Source organism: Anarhichas minor, unplaced genomic scaffold, assembly GCF_050575085.1.
Source record: "Anarhichas minor isolate MPS153535 unplaced genomic scaffold, ASM5057508v1 ptg000010l, whole genome shotgun sequence".
Lineage (NCBI taxonomy): Eukaryota > Metazoa > Chordata > Actinopteri > Perciformes > Anarhichadidae > Anarhichas > Anarhichas minor.
The window spans coordinates 6,064,921-6,080,866 of NW_027466456.1; the positions used below are offsets into that span (position 1 = coordinate 6,064,921).

At 43.8% G+C, this 15,946-nt stretch overlaps 1 protein-coding gene across 2 annotated transcripts in view; it reads right to left on the bottom strand.

Moving 5' to 3' along the window:
* Positions 1-854: 854 nt before the first annotated feature.
* The window catches only part of tle2b (TLE family member 2, transcriptional corepressor b), a 74,122-nt gene continuing 59,030 nt past the window's right edge, over positions 855-15,946 (bottom strand). For both annotated transcript variants that reach the window (XM_076087836.1, XM_076087835.1), the window contains exons 10-20: positions 15,667-15,720; positions 12,286-12,453; positions 11,641-11,791; positions 10,706-10,875; positions 10,182-10,258; positions 9,424-9,673; positions 8,164-8,411; positions 7,445-7,592; positions 6,472-6,622; positions 6,260-6,336; positions 855-4,088 (exon numbers count right to left, since the gene is read on the bottom strand). In XM_076087836.1, the coding sequence (XP_075943951.1) occupies positions 3,981-4,088; positions 6,260-6,336; positions 6,472-6,622; positions 7,445-7,592; positions 8,164-8,411; positions 9,424-9,673; positions 10,182-10,258; positions 10,706-10,875; positions 11,641-11,791; positions 12,286-12,453; positions 15,667-15,720 (1,602 nt within the window). In that variant the 3' untranslated portion in view covers positions 855-3,980. The remainder of the gene's footprint in view (positions 4,089-6,259; positions 6,337-6,471; positions 6,623-7,444; positions 7,593-8,163; positions 8,412-9,423; positions 9,674-10,181; positions 10,259-10,705; positions 10,876-11,640; positions 11,792-12,285; positions 12,454-15,666; positions 15,721-15,946) is intronic.

Below are 15,946 nucleotides of genomic sequence, written 5' to 3' on the forward strand. Positions count from 1 at the left end.
GTATGCCATTAATTATTTTATAAAAAATGTCTTGGTATAGTATGCCATAAGAAATGTTATAATATATAATTCCAGAATAAAAAGGCGTCTTGTGAGGAGGTACTGCAGCTCTAGGCGTGGGAGAGGCGACTGTTGTTTCAAAACAACAATGGCGGTTTCATAAGAGGTTGGTGTAGATGCTGTTATAGCACCAGTTATGTCGGAACTTGAGTATTTATTTCATTGAAAGAAGAGCAAAGAATGACACCACAATGGAAAGTACTTTCGCTTTTCTCCCAACTGGCTTCGGCAGGAGTTTGATCAATAAATGCGCGTTACATATTTATTTATGTATAAATCACGAAGTATATTTGTGAAACTACCCGCAAGATAAAGTAATTTTAGTCTCCAATTAAAACAAAGTATGCTATACATACTATAACATCGGCAGGACCGTCTCATTGGGACTTAATTGCAACGGAACATTTTTCAAAATATCCAATAAATGAGAATCCCCGTTGCCAATTAAACAACACAGCCTTCGAAGATATTTGGCATGCTTGGTTTATGTATTTTAGATTGAAGCCCAGCATCTTCTTAAAATTCTACACATATGGAAATGTATGTAAATGAGCTCCAGTATCTAAAGAGACAAGAACTCTGCCACCGGTCATGCTCTAGGAATCAAAATCTAAAAAGTTTTACACTTTTCAGACTGCGGAGAAAGTTTGTTTCCACATTGTGAATGAACACGGGGGTGTTCACAAAGAATTATCAATGAAAATGTGGTTCTCTAGTATTGGTTATTTGGCTTCCCCCCCCCCCCCCCCCTCTGCATTTAAATCTCAGGGAAAGATTGTCACAGCAGACACCTGAAAGGATGAACACAAGTTTGGTTTATTTTTCACACATAGTATTTCTTGTACAGCACATGGGAAACGCATCAGGAGGGAAAATTACAGTACGGTTAAAAAAAAAGTTCCTTGGCTTTTTAAAAAGAGAAACTAAACGGAAAATAAAAGTTTTCATACTGTTGGAACAGAGAAAGCACAGGCAGGGGGGAAGAGACATTACAGTTAAAGAAGAGTATCAAATACAATGTCCCAAATATTCACGCTATAACTGCATAGCCGTTATACAGCATCGTTCGGAGTAGTATACAAGCTTGTGTATGAGAATATCGTTTAGGTCTGCCTGTCGCTGACGGGCAGGAAGGTAAAGAGGCAGGCAAAGGCATTCAACTGTACAAACCATCTCGCTGGTACAGTAGCCGCTGTAGAAGTCCCTCATACTTCTTCTAATCTGCATTAGTGCTGCAGTGAGAAACATTGACAAATCTTGCTAAAAGTTAAAACAATTGAATTAAATTGCATACTGTAATGTATCCCTCTGTTAAACTGTGGCTGTGAGACGATTCACTGGACCTACTGCGTAAACTCTGATTCGTCTCGTTCTTTCAGCAGAAGTGGAGCTTCAGTGCAACAAGCATGCAGTAAAAAGTGGGACCTCTCCGGTGGCTAAATCTGTATATTGTCCTGCTGTACACCGACCACAGACTCAACAGAAACATAGTTTAGTTGCACAATGACTGAAAACAGACTACACTACATTTACTACCACTTTTGTTAAAAAAAAGGGGAATAAAACAAAAACAGAAGACAGAACAGAGTCTTATTTTTTTTCTTTACATGGGACTGCTGATGTTACCTTTGCCTGTCACCACCACCAAGGATAAAAATATACAATTTAAAAAAAAAATGTTAAAAGAACAAAAAACAATTTTCCCACCTGTGTTCCATTTGATTTTATAGGTCACCATGTGTGAGTGCGTTCCTCTCCGTTTGCTCCCCTGAACCCCGAAACGCAGTCATAGGCAACCCCAATACATAAACATATCATTACATAAGACGAGCAATCACTATTCATATAAAATACTGAAATAAATGAGTACTAAAAGAAAAGCTTGAAATGTGCCTGTTTAGTCTACACATGGTGACGCAGAAGCAGAGATCTCTGATATACAGTTTGCCTGCCAATTTGGAATATGATACAAGGACTGAAGAGCAAGAATCGAGTATACTTTTGACATTTTGGGAAATATGTTTATTCCCTTTCTTGCTGAGGCGACAATAAGAAGGTTGATACCGCTGTCATGTCTGTACAGGAAATATAAGGCTACAGCTAGCAGCCTGTTAGCTTAGCTTAGCAAAAATACTGGAAATAGCTAAATCCACCTACCAGAACCTCTCAAGACAAATAATTAACACGTTTTATCATGTTTCTTGTATCCATTCCATAACTGCAGTGTATGATTAATACACTTTGGTGTTTTACAGGGCGGTTCTGGTGTGACTGTTTCTTGGCGGGGAGCAGATACCAGGAAACAAGTACTTCAGGAAGCTACTGCTCCACACCAACAAATAGTCCCCACATAAAACAGCAAATTGTCGTTTTAACATCAGCTATAACATGTTAATTAGTGAGCTTTAGAGGTGCTGATAAGTATATTTTGTTACCTCTGGTACCTCTGGCTAGCTGTTTCCCTCTGTTTTCAGTCTTTATGCTAAGCTAGGTTAGCAGGCCACTTGTTACTGAGCCTACAGACAGAGTGGTATCAATCTTCTCATTTAAATCTATAAGCGTGATTTCCAAAATGTCGAACGTTTCCTTTAAGCTGTTTAGCATCTCAATTAAAAGCAATCAATAGCTTAGCGAACTAGATTTAGCCAGAGCACTTTGAGCACTAGCACATCAGCAGGCAGGCGGAGATGGAGACAATGACGTTGATAAACATGTAATTCTCATCTGGTTTGTAAATGAAAACAGCAACTAGTTGCATAAAATTGGTAAGGATTTGGATTAGTCGCTGCTTAGTTGGCTGCTGATGATAGCGTAATCGGTGGTGTTAATTTGCCCCCTTGTCTGCCTTACAGTGAAGTTGGCGTGCTGCTACTTCATCTAGCTGACAGTGCCTTTAATGAGAGTGAGTGCAGCGCCCGGTGTCAGGAGAACAATCCAGAGGAATTAGAGGGAACAGCTCGGCTGATGTTCTGTGTTCGTGTCTCTGGGCCCTGGGAGGATCCCATTGACTCCGCTGCTCATTAGACGCTGCCTTTGTAAGACCAAAATAAAATAGATATTAAGCAGTGAGACGGGGAGCGCTGCGATGAATGTTTAATTGGGTGCTCTGTATGTTGCGTGTGTTTCTCTCGTCCTACGATTACATCAAGGGGGTGTATCTCAGTGTGTGTGTATTCTTGCTCGATGACATGCGCCTGTGTGTGTGTGTGTGTGAACAGGGTATGTTACATGTCAGAGTATGTGGATATCTGAAGCGACCCCCTCCATCTCGAAGCGTCATCGTTCCCCAGCTCCTGACACCTCTCGCTGGGGAGAGCGAGCTGCAGCGTCAGCCTCATTAAGGCTTCCACTGTCTGGCTAATGAATCGATTGTGTGGTATCAGTGCTCCTGGCTGGCGCTCCCACAGTGCTGCTCCGCACCTCCTCTGGGGGCCTCCCTTCCACTGAGCTCTTAATCAGGAAACAGCCCTAATTACCCTCCCTCCCTCCCTCCCCCCCCTCCCTCCTCCTCCCTTTCATTTCTCTTCCTTCCGCACTCTCGCTTTCTCTCCTCCTTCTCGTCTTTCCCTCCCGACTTTATCTTTATGCTCCACCGCCCTTTTCCTTTGTCCTTCTTATCTTGCTGCTTCCCTTTCTGCCTCTCTCTCTCTCTGTTATCATGCCTCATCCTTGGGCTAAAAGTGGAAGGGAGGAGGAAGGAGGAGGCATTTGGGAGCTCCCACAATAGCTTATATCACAAGAAAAAGGGGGAGAGGGGGTGATGTATTAGGGGTGAGGGTCAGGAGGACTCAGAGGACTGAGACGGAGGTGCTGCTGTTGCGGATGTTATGAAGATCAGGAGCGGTTGGCGTGGCAACTGGTTGCCCCCCCCCCCCACCCCCAAAATCTCCGTCCTGTCTCTTTCCATCTTGTCCCGGCCCTCAGTACACCACCTCGTACACCGTGGCCTTCTTGTCCCCGGAGCCCGTCACTATGTACTTGTCGTCCGGAGAGACGTCACAGCTCAGCACAGACGAGGACTCCTTGGACTGGGGGAGAGAGAGAGAGAGAGAGAGAGAGAGAGAGAGAGAGAGAGAGAGAGAGAGGGAGAGAGATGTGATAGATGGATGGAGACAGATAGAGACAGATGAAGAGAAACAAAGAGAAAGACGTTAGAAAAGATATGACTCATCAGCTGATACTCAATCATATAAGACATATTTGCATTTCAATACAGTTGGCAATTATTTCCAAACAGACAACTCCACAGCTCCAGGATGCTGACTCATTTGTCTGCTTCAATGTGAGACACAGTGCTCTCTTTCTCTGGAGAGATGCAGCCTCATTAACTGCACGTTTAAGCATCACTAGCAGCACAAGTCTGACGGTCTGTAAGAACTGGCAAAATGCACAATCCTCTTCTTTTTTTTCCACCCCTTTTTCTCCCGTGTTTGAACGCTAGACCTGGGCAACTGGCTTTAGATGATCTAAAGCTCCATCTAGACCCCCTCCTCCTCCTCCCCCTGCTACATCATCATTTATCTTGCTTCCTTCCTTTCTCCCCAGACTCTCCTCCTCCTCCTCCCTCTCCGGCTCCCCTTTTGCTGTCCCCCCCTCTCATGTCGACTCCTCCTCGTCTCTAACTCCGCTCCCCTCTCCTCCCCTCCCCGCTACAGGCACAGCAGAGCTGTCAATCATCAAGCCACCGGTGAGAGGCCATTTCACACAGGATCCCTCATACTATACCAAGATAGCAGGTGGGGGGAGATGGGGAGCGCTCAGGAGGGAGGGATGCAATGACAAGCCAAAAGATGAGTTTGGAAGGGGTGTGAGTCAGAGATGGAGTGGGAATGAAAAATAAATCGAAACAAACAAAGAGGAATTAAACGCTATTTAGTAGTTCATGTTAGACACTGAATTCCTGTCTTGATTAAGTGTGGTGAACTGTATAAACACCAGGGACCACAATGGAAGTGTTGTATTTCTGTAAATATAGTAGAGTGCATTCAGTAACATATGATTAGGCATTACCGACAATGTGACATTAATATCTATGCCAATAAAGCTTATTTGATCAAAATGAAAAAGATTTAGAATAAATGCGACGGACGGTAGGAGAGAATGAGAAGAGAGAGAGAGAGAGAGAGAGAGAGAGGGTAAAAAAGTGAAAGGCAGTGTAGGAAAAAAGGATTAGAAATATTGAAGAGAAGACAGAGATAAACCAAAGGACAAGGAAAGATAAAGGACAACACTAAACAGAGAGACGAGAGAGGAAAAATGAGAGGTGCTCCGGGGTTAAAGAGAAGCAAGGAGACAGAAAGTGGAAGGGACATTGATAAACTAGAAAGGAGGAAGAGGATAGAGAGAGAGAGCAGCGCTGTATAACACAGTGACAGGAGGGAGCTGTTTGGCAGGAGAAACGTTTGGCATTTGGATAACAAAGCAGATAGCCAGCATTCTCCTTCAGTCCACAGGGAGAGACAGGAGCCGCCAACCCTGCTGCCCACTGTAGCTTACAGAAATATGACAGCCACACACACAGCCACACACAGACACACACACACACACACACACACACACACACACACACACACACTCAGAATTCTCATCTTAAATGTACCTTCATCTCTAAATGCTAGTTTCATTCACACCCAGATGAACTTGCTCAGCTAAAAATATTGCACCCTGCATATTCATGTTTCCAAACGTTCTCAAACGGAGCGTTGGAACACGATGGAGTTATTACATTTGTTCTGTTTTGTGTGTGCGTTTTGGCAGCGTGCATTCTCTGATAAACCTTCGCAAGTCAAAGTCTGTACTTCCTCATCTCTTTCTCTCTTTTGCCTCTAGGGCTCAGTGTGTGTGCATGTGTTCGTGTGAGGGAAAGGAAGCAGAGGTAGCTTAAATGGTAAATGGACTTATATTGCACTTTTCTAGTCTTCCGACCATTAAAAGCGCTTTAACACTACATGTCATCATTCACACCCATTCATAAACCAGTTAGCAATTTGGGGTTAAGTGCCTTGCCCAAGGACACCTCGACATGGACTCAAACCGCCAATCCTCTGATTGGAGGACGACCCTGCTCTGCCACTGAGCCACAGTCGCCCCACACTATCCACAACAACACGATCCACATTGACTAACAGATGACTCTGCAGCCTCAAATACACTCGTATATAAACAAGTACACACACAGAGCATTACGCTCGTTTCTCACCTGGAAAATACTCGCTCCATATGGTGTCCTCCATGCATTCAACAGATTGTCTTTTCCTGTGCTCACAAACCACTTGCCTGAAATAACACAGAGAACTACAGGTTAAACAAAGAAAATGGGGTGATAATATATATATATACACAATATACTGTGCATAAACTCCATACCAACAATGTGGAGAGTAGTTATTGTGTGTGTGTGTGCGTGCATACCGCAGTAGGCGAACTTAAGGGAGAGAACGCAGCTCTCATGGAGGTGCAGCTGGTACTTGTCAGGTTTGGAGACATGCAGGACTTCCACGTTACTGCTCTCCATTCCCACAGCCAGCCACTCGCCGGTCGGACAGTAGCCCAGAGAGAAGATCTGGAGATGGAGAGGGAGGAAAAGGAATCAAAGGAAGGTAGAAAATGAAATGGAGATAGGAGGAGGGGGAGGGGGAGGACAGGAGAAAGGAGGCACGGGTGCAGAAAAGAAAACAAAAATGGGGAATGGGGGATGAGGGACGGAAGAAGATAAGGTTGATGAGAGAATGTGAACAATGGAGGGAAGTTGGGACGACAGATGAAGGAATTAAGTAGGAATGGAGGATATCAAGGAAAAGAGAAAGATTAGTGAGAATGTTTAAAAAAAAAAAGGAAAGAGTAGAACGACAGAGACAGAAGTAATTGATTGAATTAATACATTGGAAAAATAAAGAGAGAAGAGCAAGAGAGAGATAGGGAAAGTGTCAGATGGAGAGAGACGAGAGAGAAAGTCATTACACGGTGGATCGAAACTCATCTGACAGCGGTGGTCAACTCTATAGCTCTGTTGTGGCAGTGAGGAGTGAATGAGAGAGACAGTGTGTGTGTGTGTGTGTGTGTGTGTGTGTGTGTGTGTGTGTGTGTGTGTGTGTGTGTGTGAGCGCCTGTGAGGTGAAATCATGTTTGTTGATGTGTTTTTGCATGTGTGTATTAGTGTAATTACCTGTGAGGTGGGTGTTTGTGTTTTGATTAATATGTGTGCAAGTTAAGGTGTAGATGTGATGTGATGACCCTGTAATGTACTGTACCTGCATGTACCTGTGTTTTTCTATTTTTTTTAAATGTGTGTGTGTATCTGTCACGTAAGTTTGCAGCTTCTTTTAGTGTGTACTGTTAGACCTGTTAGTCTCGTTGCTCTGTGTGTGTGTGTGTGTGTGTGTACCTGCGAGGTGAAGTCGTGTTGCTGGAGCTGCCGTCCCTCTCGGAGGTCCCAGCAGCGGACGGTGTTGTCCAGCCCTCCCGTCCACAGTTTGGTGCCGTCGTTGGAGATGTCGATGCAGCTCGCTCCGTCTGTGTGGCCCTGGAACTGCCTGCAGGGAGGAGACGCACAAGAGCTTCACAGATGTCTTCACAAAGACATGCATTTACACACACTCCAAAGACACACTGTGTGTCTTTGCTTCTTTTCTCCTTGAGGTGTCACATCAAATATATTTTAAATCTTTCCTCCCTATAGCTTCTACTGCCCTCACCTGATTCTCCTTTCCCTCCTGTCTCCCTTTCTCCTCACCAGTCCATCTCCCTCAATTCTTCCTTCTCTTACCTTGCCAGAATTTGGCTGTTTCATCCCACCCATACCCCCTATGGCTAGTTCCTCCCCCTTCTCCTTACCTGGGTTAGTTGAGGAAGCCCCAGACGGTAACGATTTTTCCTCCCTCCCCTTTCTTCTTCCATATTTGATCTCCTTTTCTCTCTTTTCCTCTGTTGTCCTTAAGAAGTTCCTGAAATGTTTCCACATCGTCCAGCCTCTCTCTCCCTCACCTTCCTCCCTCTCCCCTCTGTGCTCTCTCCTGACAGCAATCTATTTGTGGAGGTAAAGCACCACATCTTTATGTTCTCTTTCTCCTTCCGCTGTCCTCTCCTCCCTCTCCTCCCTCTTACCTGACCAGCGTCTGGTTGTGAAGGTCCCAGACGACAATGTTGCCGTCGCTGCAGCAGGAGAAGCAGACCTTGTTGTCAGGGGAGATGGCCAGAGCGTAGCAGGCGGGAGCAGAAGACGTCAGCTCTGCCTTGATGCGAGGAGTGGGCGTGGCCAAATCCCAGATTGACAGCGTGCTGGCCTCCCCGCCGACGATCAAGGTCCGTCCGTCTGGGAGGATTTTACAGGATCGGATGTAGTTGTCCCTGTTCTGATTGGATACGATAAAAAAAAACAGTTATACCTGATTTTGATCAAGGGTAAAAAAAAAAAACAACTGTGTATGAGGCTTTATGGGACGGATGGTAAAATGATTTAATAGCATCCTGCTGCAGAGCACCTCCGGCGTTGGGACGCATGGTGGAAAATCGTGTGTGTTATCACGTGTGTTAAGGTGGAAATCATGTCTGTTTAACACGCTTTCTTCCATGAATAAATAACGTTCATATGCCATTGTGCAGTGTATTATTTTATCTTATTTAACGTTAAATAAAGGAGCCTAAAGGAGCATATACTCGATACATTGTATCATGTCTATTGCATCACATCCATACCACACGACCTCCACCAATAACACCAATGGAAACAATACAACCTTAATATTTCGATGTAGTTGAAACTTCTAAAGTTAGGTAAAATAACGCTAAGCAGCAAATAATCTATTCTTACCTTACGAGTTTACGTTAGCTAGCTATGTTAAAGTCGTTAGCAAACGTCAACGGGGGAAAAATTAAAAAAAAATCACAAAGTTTGCTGCTTTACATTATGTTTCTAACCTTAGAAGTTACAGTTACAGTATATCGAAATATTTATGTTATATTGTTTACTTCTGTTTTATTTGTGGAGGTTGTGTGGCTTATCCAAATGAATGAACGCATGCTATCATATCGTGATGATCAGCTCTGGCGTATATAATTTAAGAAATCACTTTGTTCTCCAGGGTCTGGCAGAGGACCAAAGCCTGGAGCTCTGCAGCAAGTGTCTTCTCACATGATTAAGGACATTAAAAAAATGGATTTGGACATTAATTTTGACGATATTAACAGAATCTAGGAGGAAAGATGACAGAGCCAATAAAAACAAATCAGGGCAGTACATACAAACGTTTGGTGGCATCGCCTGATATGTGAATGTTTGTTGTTGTACCCATTTCTATTTTTATCACTGGTGTGTGTGTGTGTGTGTGTGTGTGTGTTTGTATGACTTCCTCCGACATGACTCACCAGACAGTCCAGCTGGGCCATGGGGCTCTTGCTTCCAGGCTGGCTGATGTCCCACACCTTGACGCAGCCCTTGCCTCCGGTGTAGACATGGCGTGTCGAGGTGCTGATGGTGACGGCACACACCACCTCTCCGTGGTTCAGGGTGTGAATCTGACGGGCGTGGCGAGGGATCCCCGGGCCCAGCAGGGCGTCGGGGGGAAAGGGCACCGGCTGCATCTGGCCGTCTGCGCTCACATGGAACGAGTAGGCGCTGCAGAGAAGGGAACAGAAATGAATCAATACTTCAGAATTGAAGAGCAGCTAAAAAATAAACACAGTTTGGACAATAAGGGTTCTGCAAAGGATAGTGAGGGGACTGGAGAAATGGGCCAAAACCAGGACAGACTAGATGGAAACAGTCATTCAATCAATGAGCAAGTCAAAGCAGAGGAGCGACGGGTAGATAAACACAACGCACAAACAATCACACACAAGTCCGTGTGCAAGCTGTGAGGTCTGACGACACCACAATGACCTTGGAACTTTAGTAATATGTGTCCAAATTCTCATAATGGCCGATTGTATTACAGGGCAGTCAGTGTGGCATTGCTAATGGCTGATCAATACTGTACCGGTTGGAAGCCAAGGCTGTTTTATGACTTGAAATTAGCAACGCATGCACACACAGGTATTAAAAGGCATTAAATATGTATCTACCAAATATAGATAGCGCCCACTTTTCAAGCCATTAATTAAATATCTACAGTGTGAATACTCACGGCTTGCCGCCAGAGGAACCAGACAGAGAAGAGGACAGCCCTGGCGCTCTCAGGTGAGACCGAGAGTCATATGCCACCTGGAGGAGACAAAAGAGCGGACAAACAATTAACAGCCTTGACTGCCTTAAGGCGAAGGCTACATGCTGTAGCTACATTAACGCCAACATGTAAACCACCACATCAACATTACCTCATCATTGATTTATTTTCTGAATTAATTCATGGCTCCTACAGAGCGCTTGAGGCTGGACGTGTGTACTCATAATAAAGACTACATGGAGCATGTTGAAGAAAGACGAAACCTTTTTTTCAGTAGCGTGACACAGGTTAGCATTTTGTGATCAGATAAACCATTTCAATTGCAAAACTTCTTCTCTCCATGATTGTGAATTAGAGAACGTAAACGCGATAACTTTAACACTACAGAGCACATTCATCTAGTTTCAACACAGTCAGAGGGTTAGAGTTGATGCTGAACTATAAATCAAACCTTGACAGAGGAGAACAATTTGGCCTTTACTCACCATGGGGCTTCGGGAGTAGGCATTGGCTGCTGCACTGATTTGTGGAGAGAGAGTTAGAGCCCCACCGAAACCTCCTGGGCTGGCCAGCTCCCCATTCAGTCCTGCGTGGGACACCACGCCAAAATGAGCTGGGTATGAACCGGGGGGCACAGACATGGGACTGCGGAGAGCTGGGGAGGGAGGGAAAGAGGGGGGAGGGATTGAAGGGAAATAAAGTGGCACACAAGCACAAACGCAGTCACAGAGGGGCTGAGAAGAATGGAAATCTTTTTTCTTTCATTCAACTATATTTGAGGAGATGTGAAACACAACAACGGTGTTTCACTGCTGGTTGCAGAGAAGCAAATAGCAGTTAAGAGCCTTGCTCAAGAGCACAACAGTTAGAGTAGAGCAGGGTCGGAGGGCTCTATTTTGTTTCTTATGGTTTTGAATATTCAAAACATCAGCCATATAGGCATATTTTTCAATTAACTTGGCTTAAAAACATTAAACTATAATTGCATGACAACGTTTATTATAAACAGTTGCGTCATAGCATAAACAAACAAATGGGGAAATGAAAAACTGAGGAACAAAAGGATTTATGGTATGAAGGGCATACTGGTATGAAGGAATACTGGGTGGAAAACTCATTCAGGTCAGCTATTTGGTTTACTATATAAAAACACACATATATATATATATATATATATATATATATATATATATATATATATATATATATATATGTGTATATACTAGATTAAGCTGAACTATTTGTGACAGTCACATGATCGCTCGGGCCAAGTTTACAAAAATTCAGAAGTGCACAATCAAACGCCATGACCACTACGTGCCGGCCGTGATTACGTCATCTTCTGCCGCGCGTTGCCTTGCGCCAGCTTCACTACTTCACGGCAAGTACAAACTAAGCTAAACAGTCAAAAGAGTCTCACCAAGGGGGTCTGCACTGGATGCTGCTTTGCTGACCAGACGAAGGCAGGAGGTGCTGGGACCAGGGGCTCCTGGGGCTCCCGGAGTAAGGGCCTCACGGTGGGACGGGGATGGGGTCCCAGACTTGGACAACGGAGACTGGGACTTATCCAGCTGTAGAGAAGTCAGACAAGAAATAAAACAACGATAACACATGGCTGATCTGTCATGGGACCTACAGTGTAGTGCTTTCACACATAATCCCTCATTTATTACACAAACCATCAAAATGTCACTTTTCGAATGATCTCAATGAAAAGAGAAGAATTGATCTCTGTGGTACTGGCACGGTTACTGTGACAGCTACAGCTATCTGTACTGGACATCCATGTAGCTTCTCAACATAGTTTATAGGAAAAGGATTAGTTATTGTTCAATAGTTATTGGTTGTACAGCTTTTAAGTGTTTTTATTCTTAAAGGAAAACACCACAAATGTACCAGGAATGGACAACCTTAGGGTACAGCGTGAAAAATAATACTATTTTATTACAAATGAAAAGATGCTGAAAATCTTCAATCTAATTAAAAATGTTGTTTGCATAAAGCAAAAGCAGGCAGACACCTCCCAGTAAGCAGAGTGCAGCAACTCCCTAAGAGTCTCTCTTACCTGTGCAGGGTCCTTCCCCTTCCCTGGGGTGGGGCTGCGAGGGTTTGGGGTGGAGGGGGCCTCTCCTGTGCTCGAGGAGCCCGGGAGTTCTTTTCTTAGGGTAGGAGCCCGGTCCAGCCCGTTCCCGTGGGGGGAGTGAGGAGGGCTGCCCGCAGGAGAGTTAGGCTCCTGAATGACAAACAGAGATTGAAAAATGATCTTTAACTTTCTGTGAAAACGGATGCACACAGTGCTTCAACTATTTCGTCGTTCCATTTCAGTCTCGACCTCAAGTCCATCTAACAGCCTTTCACCATTAGGACTTTTCTGCACAAGTATCTAATGCCGTTCAGTAAGACGTTTGCCCAGCTTGAAAGTTGCCACAACGCCATGTGACATCGACGCCAACGGCAGTGCTGGCCAATGGGATGCGTGCAACTGCCAATTTTTGATAGTGTATATCTTTTACGTGGATGCTGCCACCTCTCAATCGATGCAAAATGTAATTATTGTCACCATGATAACTTTTCGCTGTAAAATCCCTCCTGGTGATGTCATAAACCACTGTGCAGTGTTTTTAGGGACTAATAAACCTTCAAGGTTACAGCTCCATTACCACAACTGGAAGTCCTGGATTGTATTTCATCGTCTCTGTTTCAGTCTGAACACCCACTTATTATCTTTTTTTTAATAAAATGTTTGTCTGTGGGGCAGCATGTGTAACTAAGGTTTGTTATGTCACAGCAGTTGGTTAAAGAGTTTAAAAATACGCTTACTTAAAGTAAAACGCTGCAGATCCTTCTTTCATGGTTACAACACAACGTATGGTGTCACAGTCTGTATTGTGATTTGTAAATGGACTCAGAGCTCAGGGAACATTACATGAAACACAAGAAATCGTCACTGTCGCTGGTACGGTAGTGTATGGACCTGGAGATAATGTTGCTGTTACAGCTGCTTTCATCAGTGTAGCCACCGTTGAGCCAGCGCTGCCTCCCTCAGAACAAGAGTGCTGGAGTAAGCACTTCTCACTGGGTCACAGTGATCAGCACAATACATTTTAGTGCTTATACAAACACACACACACACACACACCAGATCATCTACTCACACAACCACACAGAGACGTTTACATGGCATGTAGACACTCACACAGGCTTGGACGTATGTTCAAATACATGCATGGACTTTCTCTCTAAACGACACACACACACATACATACATACACTCACACACACGAGATAATTTGTCTCTCTTTTTCTGCCATTACACACATTTGTCACATTTTCTTTCTTTCTGCTTTTGTACCAGTTTCCAAACCACACAAGAGACCGATTCTGCTTTTGTGTGCAATATCAAAATACAGAGGGCTTAGATAAAACATATTTTTGGTACACTGCGTGAAGTATTTTAAGAACTAAAATATTCTAGGGGCATAAACGGCTTTGCATATATTAAAAGAACAAGACTGCAGTTATCTAATGAGAGGAGGGAGGAGAAAAAGAAGGGGGTGGGAAAGAAGGGGTGAAAAGAAAAGAGAGAGGGAAGAGACGGAAGAACAGAGGCTTCAAGAGGTTGGATAGAGAACAGAAATAAACAGAAGAACTAGATGAGACGAGATAGCTAGACCAAGTATTTGTAAATGTGTGTGTGTGTGTGTGTGTGTGTGTGTGGACACAGACTGAGTACAGACACAGTTCACGAGAGAACACAAACAGCGGTGGCTGATAATGAGCTTACATAGGAGCTCTTCCTATTTACAAGGCAACTGCAGCGGAAAGCTGAACTAGCTACATACCTGCTGACCCGTTTCACATTTCACACGCACGCAGGCAGGTACTCACAAACCATGGTTACTATAGATGATTGCAATTAAAAACAAGCAATCTAGCAAGCAAAAAAACAAGCACAAAATACAATGTTTGTGTGTGTGAATAATGTTCTGCTTTTCTTTGATTACGTGAAAATCAATATCTTTGGATTTATCTTTGAAGTGATTGGAAGATGAATCAATAATGGGGAAACAATGTCGGAGTGTATGGACTAAAATAGTAATCATTGCCTGCAAACTAAACGAAACTAGAAACTAAATAATCAAGTATAAAATGAAGCTAAATCATTACTTCTTGAAATACTCTTTTTGGGGGTTTTCATTTTCCTTTCACCGGGGAGGCATGCAAGGAATTCAAGTACTGTAGATATACAAATGGTCATTATGTGTGTAAAGTATTCCTTTAAGTCATTTAGTATAGTTATTCTTCAGGCAATTACCCAATTATGTATTCTCGTGGCTTTCTCTAAAACGCAGCCATGTGAAAAGTGACTCGGGACAAAAAAAAAAGGGCAAATCTCGTCGAAAAGACACCAAGGGCTCTAAAGTTAAACAATGAATTTGTTGCGTAAATTCTAAATAAAATGTATTCAACACTGACCTCACTTGCATGCACACATCCAAATCTGCGTTTTAAATTGAACTACCGACAGCCAGACAGACAGACATGGTTATGTGGGCGAGCCAAGTACATCTATAGTTATTCCTGCGAGCAACACTGATCCTCCCAGCGTTGGATTCATGCGTTATTCATGTACGGACCGCAACACAGTGTCAGAAGGCTTCTGTAGGATAAAGGCTGCTTGTAACTTGTGGCTCTGTAGGAAAATTAAAGTTATTTCCTTTTCTGCAAAGGGGGGGGGGGGGGGGGGGGGGGGGGATGTACAGCTTTTGCACAAGGATATAGCTGTAAGTAAGTGTGTGGGAGAGAGAGCGAAGTTTGACTTCTGCGGGTGAGGTAAATATTTTCCACAGTGAAGATGGAATGTTGTGAAAAAGACACTGGTAGTGAAGGTGGAACATTTCCAAAGAGGTCAGAGGAAACTGTTAACTAATTTGTGATGGGGAAATGTCTTTCTGTGAGACGTAGGACGTCTGTCTGTGTTAAATTGAACTATCGACAGCTAGCCAGACAGGGTTACGCAGAGGTCGGGGGTTGGTTCAAAGCAGTGCCAAGGAGATCTATAGTTCCCACGAGCAACACCGGTCCTCCCAACGCTGGATTCATGCGTTAGCATGTGTGGGCTGCAGCACAGTGTCAAAGAGCCCCTGAAGGACAAAGGCTCCCTTTTTTTTAAGTCGATAAGGCAAAGTTGTCGGCAAAAGTATCAGAATTGTTGCAGTAAATACATCTGCGTGCTGCAGCTGAAAACTGGGGCTTGATGAGAGCAGTGAGAAAGAACCAAGTTGTGGGCTGTAAAAAAGAAAACATTGAGCTGAAAGTTGCTAAAATGCTCTGTAGATCTCAGGGGAAGAGCATGCAAGAAGTCCATTGTTGATGGTCGAGTCTATCACCTATATTTTTGTATGAGGATTTAAAAAACTAATTGAAATACAGATGGGCAACTTACTTCATTGGAGACGTCAACTACAAGATTGTCTTCACTCTTGTCTCCATCGCTGTCCTGAGGAGCAAGGAAGACATAAGAAAGGTGAAACATTTTTCCATATCTTTTTTGCTGCACAGTCTGCTACACAGACACAGAGTCAACTGTAAGTGTACACTGAGAACTTTATTAATAAAGATGCAACGAACAAAAAACACACACACACAACTACACACAGAGATCGATATGTCAATATCACTGGCTGCTCTTTGTTTCCTTCTATTTTCTGTCCTCCATGCAACAT